The sequence below is a fragment of the Echinops telfairi genome, unplaced genomic scaffold (genome assembly GCF_000313985.2).
Source record: "Echinops telfairi isolate 266 unplaced genomic scaffold, ASM31398v2 ScPeMD7_25;HRSCAF=90, whole genome shotgun sequence".
NCBI lineage: Eukaryota > Metazoa > Chordata > Mammalia > Afrosoricida > Tenrecidae > Echinops > Echinops telfairi.
This window is the reverse complement of record NW_022103922.1, coordinates 13921293-13935016: the sequence shown is the minus strand read 5'-3', so window position 1 is coordinate 13935016 and position 13724 is coordinate 13921293. Positions and strand designations below refer to the sequence as shown.

The window sequence follows — 13724 nt, the reverse complement described above, 5'->3', positions numbered from 1 at the left end:
AGGTCAGGGATAAAGGAAAGTGTTGCCGATAGGTACAACCCTCATTCCCGGATAGTCCTTTCTTGCTTTAGCAAAATCACTCTCTTGACTATGACCTAGGTTTTGAGTTTTCTCCCATGCTTCTTTATTTTAGCATGACAAACACCTGGGGAGCATCCTGAATACTTTTCACCAGGCATTAATTTTGGGGAAATACACTAGGAAAGGTTTTCACGTCTGGTTGCTTTTTCATAACTGCAGTCTTAGGCTATATTTGTGCTTTCTTTTGGCCGACGCAGCCTGGGCAGCACTTTATTTTATAACTGTGAGAAAACAGAACTGATTTCTGACCATTTTGGAGAACTCCGCTCCCCCGTGGTGTAGTGGTTACCAGTTCGGCTGCTGCTTTCAAGGCCAGCAGTTTGAAGCCACCAATTGCTTCTCTGGAGAATGAGGAGGCTTTCTATGCCTGTAAAAATCACGTCCCGGAAACCCACCAGGGCAGTTCTACTCTGTCCTCGAGGGTCTGTGTGGGTTGGAACTGACTCACTCCCAGGCAGTGTGTTTGGGTTTTATTCTGGAGAAATGTTACTTTGTAACATTTTGCTCAAAAGATAGAAACAGCCAACATATCCTTCAATGGAAGCATGGGGAAGCTCACTCTGGCGCATACGCACAAAGTAATAAGCCGCAGCATCAAAGGGATATGAACCTGCGAACTACCTCATAGCACGGAGGAACCTGGAGGTCATTCTGCTCATGAAATGCATCATTCACAACAGGACAAATATTGCATGCAACTCCTGTTGTGAAAATGTCAAGAAAAGGTTTGCACAGCAGAGGAAACATGCTTGGTTGGTTTCCAGGGGTGTGAGGGGAGGGATGCTGATTAGAGGGTGGGCCCGTGCTCTGCCCTTCTCAAGGGGCATGTCTTGTCCTTCTCAACAGGTAGATGGTACAAACCTTCAGGGTTTCACTAACCAACAGGCCGTAGAGGTTTTGCGACACACAGGCCAAACTGTGCATCTGACACTCATGAGAAGAGGGGGCCTGAAGCAGGACGCTGAGCTGCCACCTGAGGAGGACGTCACAAAAGACACACTATTGTCACCTCTGAATGCCAGCACAGGCAAAGGTAATGCCAAGAGAATCAGGCTTCCAGTTAGACCTGTGTTTGATACTTTTCTCATTCTGAAACATCCCATTAAAAGCGTGGTTTGTCCCCTCAGCAGCCCCTTATGAACGGAGTGAACGGGGAGTTTACTGATGTTGGAAGGATTGAACACCATAGACGAGGCTGTAGACAAAGGAGTTTTCCAGTGGATTCATCCCATCCCCATTTCCTAGTCAGCAGATGCCTGGCCGTTCACCTTTCTGCCATGGCAGGGGTCTGTCTTGAGGAGACTACTGAAGCGCTTATAGGGGCCCCAGGATTTGAGTGCTCGCCTAGGAGGAAGTGGGCTTCGCCTTTAGAAATGCCCCTTCCCAAGCTGTTTATGCCTGCGGGTCTGCAAATCACGGCCTGGGTAGCTTGGTGATGGAAGACTTAATTAGTCAAAGTCAGGAATCTGGCTAGAAAATATTTCGTTTCTAAGACTGTTCACCCCTCTTGCCGAGACAAAATCACAGCTGAAATGGCTCCATCGCTAGGAAAAATATTCTGTGCGTCTGAGTGGTCATTGAGAAGCTTACCGCTGCAGACCCATCCCTCGTCTCAGTGTTCGGATACGTGCAGTGGAAGGAGGAAAATCCCAGTGCTCAGTAAAAGCCTCACTGCTAAATTATTCTTGTCTTTAAGAAAATGACGACACAGATGAAGACTCTTTATCTTTGAGGAGAAGCTCCGACGTCTTGCCAATAGAAGAAGAAGGTGAAGTCCAGGAACCAGGTCGTTAAGTTCTTCTTTCTTATCTCTTAGAGAAGTGCTTTTTAATAAATGTGATCATGCATCGGGGCTGTAAGAATGACTGAAAAAGAGTCTTTCAGAAAAGAGATGCTACATTAATACATCCGTATTTAGAGATGCAGTTAATTGCTCATGGAGGTGACTAAAATAGTTCATTTATAGCCGGTATATTTTCTTGCTGAGCCGAGTCTTTCTTTTATGTGGCTTTACCCATAACCCTTTAGAAACCAACCACATGTACACATAGTTTAAAACTCACAGTTTGTTTCTGTAAACAGTGTTCTTCTACTTGCTGGAAGAAACAATAGTAAAATTATAAAGACTCTAAAATATATCCTAGACACTCTTTACAGTGGAAAAGTTTAGGTCTGAAATGGTCCAATGCTGAAAGGTATTGTAAATTCTCATTTTTTATATTGAGTTGGTTTGGGGAAGAATTGTGCAGGGAAATGATTAAGCCTTTCAAATAATTATTTTAGTGCAAACCTATAGTTTATCAGGCTTTTCAAAAATTGTCTTAGAGAAGCAGGGTGTGAGGCTGTAATGACACAGGAGCATTGCTGCCATCTTTGGCAGTTACCCACTGTGCCCTCCCTTCTCCACTGCCCTGGGCACGCACGTACAGCAGGGGACGCTACCCGAGTGCCCTGTGTTCTCTGGGAACTCACCCGGGTAACATCACTCTGCTGTACTTGAGAGCCCAAGAATGAGATGTGTGGGGGTTACATTTGTTAATTCCATTCTGCCATTTTTACACTAATATTTAAAATTTTTTTAGGACCAATGAAATATCAGGAATATCAGGGAAAGGCATAAACATGAATAATGGCTTGTGGGCTCTCTTGAAGACTCAGAACCACTTGGGTTTTTTTGGTGAACCTGTAAGTGGGACAGGGTGGGGATGTGGGCCAAGGAAGGTGGGGCCAATTTGATCTTAGCCTCAAGAATCCCCAGTCTTTATTAAGCAACACAAACAAAACAAAAGCTCCCCAGTGATGGCAATGCCATGTTCCTAGTAGTTCCTGGTCCACCAACAGAGGGTAAGAGACTTCTGCCCCTACTGGAGTAATTCGATGTAATGTGTGAGCTGGGACAAGTCATTTAACTTTAGAATTAGGTCAGAAGACTGGACCGTGCCTCCTCCGATATGCCTCACATCTAGACTTGGGGAAATTGAGAAAGGGGAGATGAATTGTTATGTCCGTAGTTTGCATGATTTTTACTCCTAGGCTGTTTTCCAGCAGCTTATAGATTCCCTACTTTTTCATTCAAAACCCCACCTTGTTTGAATCAAGAAAAGAGGAGGTGGGTAGAATCTAATTTTGAAATGATTAGATTGAGATGGGGGGGGGGTCTTGCTCCCAAATTTATTTTATTATAGTTTATTGTTTCTGGTTTCTTCAGGAGAACATATAATTATTTCCTAAACTCAAGGCTTAAGCGAATCTGAAAAGTATGCGTGGAGGGAAATTTCATTAAGTTACATTAAAGAGGAGAGGCAGAATTGGGAAACTGGAATTTTTGAATACTCTTAAGTTTGAAATTTGAATGGTTTAAGGGAGATGAGAAAATAGCTTAGAGAACGATGCCTAATAGAGATTTTTAAAAACAGCCTTCGTTAGTAAAAAACATGATGAAATTTAGAAAGCTTTGGATATGATTTTAAAATTCTTATCAACAAGCTTCTTGCTTTACCCAAGCATTTTGCCTTCAATGTTATTTGCGTAGTCATTTTCTTTTTTATATTCTTCATTTATGTTTGGCAACTAGTGGGATTCTAATTATGGGGTTTTATGTTGATTCACCAGCTCCACTTTTATTGTTTTTAGAATTGATGAATTTTCATTGAACATGGAGCTGCATACATTATTCATTAATTTATGTATTGGTCTCTTGTGGGTTTTGGTGAGACAGGCTGTCTCCTCCTTTCCCGGTGCCGAGCCGAATGGCAATAGAGAGGAAGAACTGACGTGGAGGTCGACGTGAGTGTGTGTTACAGGCTCCGTCATGTGGGTCGACCGTCATGTGACCCAGGAAGCAACTGGGGAGTCCTGGTAGCACATGGAGAGTAGACAGTGTGTGGACATTTGATGAACATGGTGCGAAGATGTAGAAGTGGTTGCCTAAAATAGTGTCAAACATGCACACAATAGGTTTCTACATGGAATTATTGAAATGTCTACGGAAAGAAGAGCAACCCATCTCTTTAGACCAGCAGACGGGTCTTTTAGCACAGGGTCCTTTGTGCAAACTGCCTAAGCTTTGGAGGTGTTTGTAACTTGTCACTAACTGCATTGTTGACTATTTCAGAGTACCCCTTACTGGCTGCTGAGATCGAAGAAAGAGAAAAGATGCAGCAACAGGAAGCCGCCCTGCTGGCAAAATGGCAAAGGATTATGGGAATTAATTATGAAATAGTGGTAGGTTGCTCCCTTGGGGTATATGGCAGAAATAAAAATGGGACATTTGAAAGAATCTCAGAGAGCAAGATGTTAGGATTTTTGGAGGCCCCATAAGTGCTGCTACAGGCATTAAAAATGCAGGCTGACGAAAGTTGAATTGTAAGCAAGGAACCAAAGTAAACAGGATAGCATTCAGAACTCATAATCCGTCCATACTTTAATGTTTCTAGAAGCCAGTTAGATAGAGAGAGAGTTTACTTAAGATAGAAATCATCATGATCAATCTTTAGAATTGCAAAGGCCTTGTGTATGGCGGAGCTTCAAAACATTTTGGGAAAATTCCATGAACTTCTAATTCAATTTTCCACAATTTTTTTTGAAGGCCCACCCACGTTTACTTCCCTTAAAAAGCTTATTTTTGCAGGTTTTTTATGCTGTTTCCTTATGCCGCAGTGAGTGGTACGCTTATTGACTATTTGCATATAGGGATCATAATCTCTTAGCCTAAAAAGAGATTTAGTGAAGTTGACATGAATTCTTAACTATTCGATGCATACCAGATAATTTCTGGAATTTTACAAGAAAAAGAAAATACTATAATCATAAATTGCTGGTCATGTTAAGGTACATCTGAATTAGAGTAGATAAAATGCAATACATAACGGTATATAATATAAATAATAACTAACACTTATTGAGAATTTGTGCCAGGTAATGTTTCAGTTGGAGAAAGACAAGACTTTCTACTCCATCAAGGTTTACAGTCTCCGAAACCCACAGGGGCGTTCTGATCTGTCTCACAGTGTCGCTGTGGTTCAGAATGGACTTAGTGGCTGTGAGTTTGGTCCGAGTGATCTACATGGTTTAGAAGTTAACCCTCATGGTGCAATACTTATTATTTTAGACAACCGAGATGGTTAACAATCAAAATATAGTTATCACTGCCATTCTAAGTAATTAGAAAAAATACAGTAACATCATGCTTACACTTAACATGTTAACGTAGAGGGTTTGCAAATTACTTCTGTGAGGTAGGGTCAGTATGGCCGGAGTCCATAACTGAGAGGAAGTTCTTTAGGTGTCAATGAAAGGAAGTTAATGAAGGAAGCTCTTTAGGGGACTAGTGAAAGGGGCTCTTTGCCTAAGCTTCCAGTCACAGATGTCATAGCTGAGACAGGAAGCTCTCAATGCCTCTTGCTCATCTGCTGCCCTGGCCGCACTCCTGTTCCCCCGCCAAGAGCCAGGGTGTGCCATAAGTCAGCAACCATTTGGGTATTTATTGGGCCTGCTCAGTCTAAGATATAGATTAAGATGTAGGTCTGATTTCAGATCATTTGCTACGTTCTCTTCTGTTATACAGCAGAAAGAAAATCCGAAAAAGAGCAATGTGGGAGAGGAAAGGGAAGATGCCGGCTTTGGATGACAACCTGACTGTTTCTGAGCCAAAGTGGTGTCTGTATTGGGCTTTAAGGAAGGAGAATGATTTTTCCTATAGTTAGATTTCAAAGTCAGGTGATGTAGCTTCTGCTTCCTACTCTGCACACATCACTATTAAGGTTTGAAAAGAGTTCTCTTGTCTAGCTAACTCCTTTGCTCCTCCCTCTGCCCCACAGTTCTTTTATGCTTGTTTTTTTAAATTGAAATAAAGTGGATGACATAATCTTTAGTATCCATAACTGAGACGCAGTTCTGATTTTTCCTAATGTGATCACTGTAGTCGGTGGAGAAAATGGGTGATTTCCTAGCATTCTCCTTTATTTTAGTGTCACCGTAGGGAGAGGATATCAAACTGAGATAGTTGACATAGAGAGTTAGCCTCGTCCCTGGGAAATTGGAAGTACTGTCCCGTTTCTGTCCCGTCATGTGAGTGCAAGCTTTTGATACTGTCTTCGGGAGTTTTGACCCCCTGCCATCCCTGGTCAGCATCTGCAGGCAGGGCCGTGTGTCTCAGGCGCTTCCCGTGGCTGCTGCTTCTTCCATCTTGTTTTGGTTCATGAGACCAATGGACACCAGGATTCTTTCACAGCGATGTCCTGAGCTTTGCAGCTCCCGGTGAAGGGTCTGAAACCAGGGGAGGCAAGCAACTCTAGAGCATATGCACGCATAGATTTAACAACAGAAGCACATGGATGCTAGAATTGTCGGTGACTCTTCCTGCTTTCAGGTGGCCCGTGTGACCAAGTTCAGTGAGAACAGTGGACTGGGGATAAGTCTGGAAGCAACCGTGGGGCATCATTTTATCCGATCTGTTCTCCCAGAAGGCCCTGTTGGACACAGCGGAAAGCTTTTCAGCGGAGATGAACTGCTGGAAGTAAGGAGCCGGCCTTCTCCCCCTCATTAAGATTCGGAGAAGGCTGCTGGAGGCACCCTCTGAAAGTTCCTCGAGAGAGGTCTGCCAGTCAGAATCACCCAGAGAGGAAATCGCACACCTGACTAGAGGTTGATCTTGAGATCTCATTTCATGCTGTTGTGTTTTTTAAGTTCGGCTGATTCCATTTGTTTCTGAATTTTAACACATTTATTCAAGGTTTATGACCAATACTAAACACATTCTCATGTTTCAAAACCCCCAAAAGAGTCAAAGATAAAAACTTTGATCCCAGACTCAGTGAAAAAATCTCCTTCCTGGCTCCCTTCATCCAATCCCTATCACTTTCGATATAGAACTACTATGTATATAATCGTGTGGTGCATATTTTAATGGAGACAGAAAATTTGAATACACAATTTCTCCTAAATTACATGTTAGCACACAAAATGTGCCATTTAAATTTTTTATTATTTTTACTTAAGAACTCTACAAAATGGCTTTGTTATGGTGCTTCCTCCTTTTCCCCTTTATCCAGGGCGTTAGCCTTTTAAAAATGAATTGTTCATTTCCAAACTCCTACACTGGCAAATCAAAATGAAAGAAAGTTAGTGATTTGCTTCTGAGTTCTTGCTAAGGTCCTATACCAAAACAAAACAACACACGCACAAAACCACCCTCTCTGTCTGAACTTGGACATACATGTTTCTAGTCAGTGTTACTACAGGTTTTAAGTATTGTGAGCACAGCAAAGCCAGGGTTGTCCTCCTAAAATTTAAATTTATTAAATACAAAGTTGTTATTGACTGGGGTATTTCTATTCTGGGATACTGGTCTTTCCTGGACAATTTGATTTTTTTTTTCTCCCCACAGGTGAACGGCATAACTTTGCTTGGGGAAAACCACCAAGAGGTGGTCACAATTTTAAAGGAACTGCCTATAGAAGTGACAGTGGTCTGCTGTCGCCGCACAGTGCCACCCACTGGCCAGACAGAATTGGATGACCTGGATTTGTGTGACATTGAGCTAACAGAGAAGGTAGGAGATCTCAGACACGAGGCTAATTTGAATGTAGGATGGGACGTCTAGGGGAGTGGGGCATGAGTTAGCATCAACTTAAAGAATGCAGTCAAACTCGCGGTTTAAATGCCCTTGAAAATGAGTCTAAAGTTTTCGTCACTTGGTATTATATTTGCTATCCAAATAGAGCTCATGATCTGTAAGATGGGCCATGGAGTCAGGTGGACCAAGGTCCAGATCAGCTTGGACACTTATCTGTTCGAAAAGTCATTTCATCTTTTTGACCCTCAGTTTTCTCCTCTGTAAAAATGTACCATGTTTGTCTCAGAAAGTTAAGCAAGGTAAACAGACAAAAAATGAAACTCACTGCCATCGAAGCTGTAAATTTTTTCTGGAGTTGACAGCTTCACATTTCTCCCAGGTTGCAGCTGGTGGGTTTGAACTACAAACCTTTTGATTATCAGTCCAATACCCAACAGCACCAATAGGGCTCCTTTGAAAGAGGTAATGTAGCATGCTGTCGCTTGCTGTGTGCTTGTATAATTTATTCCCAGTAGTCCTGTGAAATATACTCTTACATTGTCCCCATTTTCATAAGAGTAAAGGATGAAAGTATTGTAGGCAGCATGTGTTTCAAGCCCTGGGTGGGGCAAAGTGCTCCCCTGTGAAGCCAGAGGTTGGTGGACTGAACCCCAGCAGAGGCACCTCGGCAGACAGGCCTGGTGAGCTGCTTCCACAAGTCCACAGCCTGTAAAACATGATAGAGTGGTTCTACTCTGCACACCATGCGTTCACCGTGAATTCAAGACACAACAACAGCTGAGAATGTCGTAAAAGATGCTCATAAATGACCTGGTGCCTGCACAGGTATTGCTGAGTGAAGGGCTTTATCATGTCTGTCTGTATAGGGCTTCCTTAATAAGCACACTAGGCACAGTTAGAACATGAGATCTTTGACTCCATAAAATTTTATCTCATGAACTTTTGTCCCATGCAGAATCTCCCATTTTCCTATGTGCTTGTCGACACCCTTAAGATAAAAATGTGAGGAGGAGACCACCTGCTTAGTGCTGTTGAGTCCGCGCCAACGCCCAGAGGCCTTGCGTACAACACAGTGGAACACTACCCCGTCCTGTGCCATCCTCATAATTGTGGCAGCCACTGGGTCACTCTGCCTTGTAGAGCAGCTTCCTCTCTTTCCCTGGTGCTCCACTGTGCCAACCTAGTGTCCTTCTTCAGGGCCTCCTGATGGCATCTCCGAAGCACAGGAGACAAAGTCTCACTGGCCTGCCTTCGAGGGAGCATTTTGACTGTAGTTCTTCCAGGACTAAACTGTTCATTCTTTGGGCGGCCCATGGTGTATTCAATATTCTTGGCCAACACCACAATCTGAATGCATCGGTTCTTTGATATTCCTTAGTCATTGTCCAGTTTTTACATGCACATTTGGTGAATGAAAACACAAGGCCGTGGGTTCATGGACACCTTCGTCCTCAAAATCACACCTTTGTTTTGAACATGTTAAAGAGGCTTGAGCTAGTACAATACATCCTTTGATTTTGAATGCCTCTTCATGGCCATCGATTGCAGACCCAAGTTAAGATGAAATCCTTGACAATTTCAGTATTGCCTTCCTTTATCACGATGCTGCGTATTGGTTCTGATGGAAGGGTTTTTGTTTCCTGCAAGTTGTCTTTGAGCATCATCAATAAATCCTTCAAATACTCCTTCCTTTCAGCAAGGAATGTTGTAGCATCTGCATATCTCTAGTTGTTGATGAGCCTTCATCCTATCATGATACTGCTTTCTTCTCCACATTGTCTAGTCCAGTGGTTCTCAACCTGTGGGTCGCGACCCCTCTGGGGGTCAAACGACCCTTTCACAGGGGTTACCCAATTCATAACAGTAGCAAAATTACAGTTATGAAGTAACAATGAAAACAATTTTATGGTTGGGGGGTCACCACCACATGAGGAACTGTGTTAAAGGGTCGTGGCATGAGGAAGGTTGAGAACCACTGGTTCCCAGAAAAAAAGACATTTGGAAAAAGGCATGTGGTCCTTAGAAAAAAAGATTTGAAACTTTGAAGAATAAAAATACAAAGTTTAATATTAGCAGAGCTGATTAGAATAGGATAAAAATCCAAATACTTCCAAATTAAAAGTAACTGAAAGGTTAGCACCATTTATACACATATATCTATACACCTTTTCATGAAGTACAAATGAGGGTGTTAAAATACAACAAATGGACATAATTTTGTCCTCGTTCCTAATCTATGTAATAAGTAATTAACTGAAATCAAAGAAACTAGAATTATATCACCATAAATCAAAGTCAAAATCAAGCTCATTGCCACTGACTTGGTTCTGACTCATAGCAACCCTGTCGGACAGAGTAAAATGGCCCCACTGGGTTTCCCAGACTGTAACTCTTTAAGATAGGAGAGAGCCTCCTTTTTCTCCTGAAGAGCAACTGGTGGTTTTGAACTGCTCATCTTGGTGTTAGCACCCCAACGCATAACCTATAACACCACCAGGGTCCTACATCATAATAAATACAGCTTTCTTACATTTAGTTTGTTAATAGAGATGAACAAAGTACAATTAACCTAGACTCACTTTCATTTCTGTTTGCCAAAGGAAAGCTTTTAAAACACTTTCTTCTATGAGAAAACTTCAAAATGTTCATGGGAAAAATCAGCAAATTAAATGATAATGGATTTTTTCCATGAAGCTTTTGAAGCCCTTTTGTGTCTGATGCTTTATAAATGTTACCTCATTTAATCCTTAGAAAAAATTCGCTGATAGGGATAAAACTGTTGAGTTCAAGTTAATAAGGTTTTTCTCGTTATTTTGTTTTGGGGGTTTTGTTGTTGTTGTTATGCTGTTAGTTTTGACTTCCTTTGTTGTCTTATTTTGCTTTGCCTGGTTTATGCACTTATTAATGTATCTGAATGTTTATCTAGATAAGATAGGTGGGATAAATAATTCAGAGATGAAAAGAACGGGACCAATGGTTCAGCAGGGGTGGGGGGATGGAGTTTGGGAGAAAGGAAAGGGGGTGGGAACCAACCCAGGGGCAAGGGAACAACAAGTGAACTAAAATCAATGGAAAGAAGGGCATAGGATGCCTAGTGGGGCTTAATCAAGGGCAATGTAGCAGTGAGGAATTACTAAACCTGAATGAAGGCCAAACATGATGGTGGGACAAGAGGACAGGGAAAGGAAATAGAAGAAAGAACCAGGAGGCAAAGGACATTTATAGGTCTAAATAAAGCCATGTACATATGAAAATATATATACAACGAGGGGGAATAGAACTATGTACTCATATCTATATGTTAAGAATTAAGGTTGCATATGGACATTGGGCCTTAACTCAAGTACTCCCTCAACAAAAGAACACTTTGTTCTAACAATCCAGTATTCTGTTATGCCCACCTTCCCTACATGATCGCTGAAGATAAAATGGGTACATAAGCAAATGTGGTGAAGAAAGCTGATGGTGCCAGGCTATCAAAAGATATAGCATCTAGGGCAGGGGTTCTCAAACTTTTAAAACAGGGGGCCAGTTCACTGTCCCTCAGACCCATTGGAGGGCCGGACTATAGTTTAAAAAAATATATATGAACAAATTCCTATGCACACCGCACATATCTTATTTTGAAGTAAAAAAACAAACGGGGCAAAAACACCCGGAAGGCCCGATAAATGTCCTTGGTGGGCCGCTTGTGGCCCGTAGGCCATAGTTTGAGGATGCCTCGTCTAGGGTCTTAAAGACTTGAAGGTAAACAAGTGGTCATCTAGCTGAGAAACAACAAAGCCCACAGGGAAGAAGCACACTAGCCTGTGTTGTGTGATCATGAGGTATCGATGGGATCAGGTATCAAAGACCCAGAACAAAACCATACCCAATGTGAGGTGGGGTGGGGGAGAGGGGCGTGGAGTGGAGACCCATTGCCCATCTGTAGACAATTGAACATCTCCTCACAGAGTGGCCAGAGGGAAGAGATGAGCCAGTCAGGGTGCAGTATAGCACCGATGAAATACAAAACTGTCTTCTAGTTCTTTGGTGCTTCCTTCATCCCACTATCATGATCTCAATATTACCTTACAAATCGGATTAGACTAGAGCATGCACACTGTTACAGATAAGATCCCACAACACAGGGAATCCAGGATAGATCAACCCCTCAGGGCCAACAAGGAGAGTAGCGATACCAGGAGGATTAGGGGAGGGTGGGGGAAGAAAGGAGGAATCGATCACAAGGATCAATTATATACCCCCCCACCTCCCCAAGGGGGACGAATAATGGAAAAGTGGGTGAGGGGCGACAGAGGATGATATAAGATATGAAATTAATAATCTATAACTTATCAAGGGTTCGTGAGAGAGGGCGGGAAAGGGAGGGGGAAGAAATGGGGAGCTGATATCAGGGGCTCAAGTGGGAAGAGAATGCTTTGAAACTGATGATGGTGGCATATGTGCAAATGTGCTTGACAGACTGGATGAATGTATGGATTGTGATAAGAGATGTAAGAGCCCCCAATAAAAGTAAGAAAAAAAAAGATTTTTCAAGATAACACAGATAAGAAGGTCTGTAGATAGCTTCCAGTCTTATCCCTTGAAACTGTGCTCAGTAATTTATTCTTAAAATGGTCATGTGCATAAAATTCTCATCCATCCAGAGCTCTTGTTGGCATAGATTATAGGACTTCTCCACATCTCCTTTTCGCCTGGGTTATTCTTTATATTATCCACAAGAACTGTTGACTGTCCACCAGCTAACTTTTTGTTGCTGGCTATCACGGTACTTCAGAAGCTAGACCAAAATAGGTGCAAAGCACTCACGATCATGCTGCGGACATGTCACCTTTGTATATTACTGTAGCAGGACGTTGAACTATGTATTTGTCATGCTTATTACAACTAAGGTATTTCTTCCTCTTAGCAGCTTTCCATAATTACCACGTTAATTCCTAAAGGTGTCAAGATAAACTTGTTACTTTTACTCAAGAGTAGTTTCCTCTGGACAGATGGTGGGAATTTCCTTTCCCGGGAAGCAATGATACGTGTATCTGTTATTCTAGTGCGTCTGAAATCAGAGCTGTTTGCTCTCTTACCCAGCCCATCGTAGACCTTGGTGAGCTCATCGGATCCTCGGAGACGGAAGATCCTGCACTGGCAATGACCGATGTGGGTCAGGGTACGGAGGAAGTTCAAGGACCCTTGGCCATGTGGGAGGCAGATGTTCAGCACATCGATCTGGAAAAGGGGAGCAAAGGACTTGGCTTTAGCATTTTAGATTATCAGGTAAATATGTTGTTTTTAGCAACTTTGTTTTAGAAGGTCACATGTGCTAAAAGTTTATTGTGAGTATCAAGTAAAACAATATTTTAGGATGATTTAGACACGTCAGTGACATTTCCTTGTTTGTAATAGATCTTTCAAAGGAGTCCTCCATGTAGCTTATTTGCTCCTTTGATGATCTGAAAGGGCTTCTTTTATCATTGACTTCAATGAATTACATTCTTAGAAATTAGAAGAAAGTGCAGAACACGTTGTGGGGACACTGTAGATAAGTACTTCTCTTTTCTCACATGGGGTGGGGGGGTGGGGCGTGTCTCAGTGTCCTTTATTCCCCTGTTTCCAATGGGGAGCTCGCATTGTAGGAAGGCTCAAAGGAAAGATCCTTATTTATTTTGCCAGAAGCGAGTGATAGCTTTATATCCCGATATAATTTAAATGCTGGCTTTCCCATTGAGCAGGTGCGGCCTGCCTCCTTACCCTGCATTATGCGCTGTGCTGAGCAACTGAGAAAACCCTCACCCCTGTCTGACGGAGCACAGCTGCTGCCCCTCATTAATTAATACTGAACCAGAAAGCTATCTCCAGTGGCTCTCGGGAGCTGTAATCATCCGAGGGCCTGATTCTGAAGGCTTGTTCTAATATTAAGAAGGCTGTCTAATCCTGTGTGGTCTCTTTCTATATTACCTCACCTCAAAAACAAGGACCTGGGCTTCAGCAGACTTAGAATGAGTCATGAGTCACACACACTAACGGATGATAGGACACATTTCTCGTAGTAGTATGTTGTAATGAGATT

At 42.4% G+C, this 13724-nt stretch overlaps 1 protein-coding gene across 8 annotated transcripts in view; it reads left to right on the top strand.

Moving 5' to 3' along the window:
* MPDZ (multiple PDZ domain crumbs cell polarity complex component) overlaps positions 1-13724 on the top strand; it is a 160432-nt gene that overhangs the window by 52487 nt on the left and 94221 nt on the right. For 5 of the 8 annotated variants that reach the window (XM_045289192.1, XM_045289194.1, XM_045289193.1 and 2 more), the window contains exons 10-15: positions 928-1114; positions 1778-1867; positions 4196-4305; positions 6452-6598; positions 7469-7633; positions 12746-12931. In XM_045289192.1, the coding sequence (XP_045145127.1) occupies positions 928-1114; positions 1778-1867; positions 4196-4305; positions 6452-6598; positions 7469-7633; positions 12746-12931 (885 nt within the window). The remainder of the gene's footprint in view (positions 1-927; positions 1115-1777; positions 1868-4195; positions 4306-6451; positions 6599-7468; positions 7634-12745; positions 12932-13724) is intronic. The other 3 variants (XM_004706529.2, XM_030885397.2, XM_045289190.1) reach the window with 1 other exon arrangement.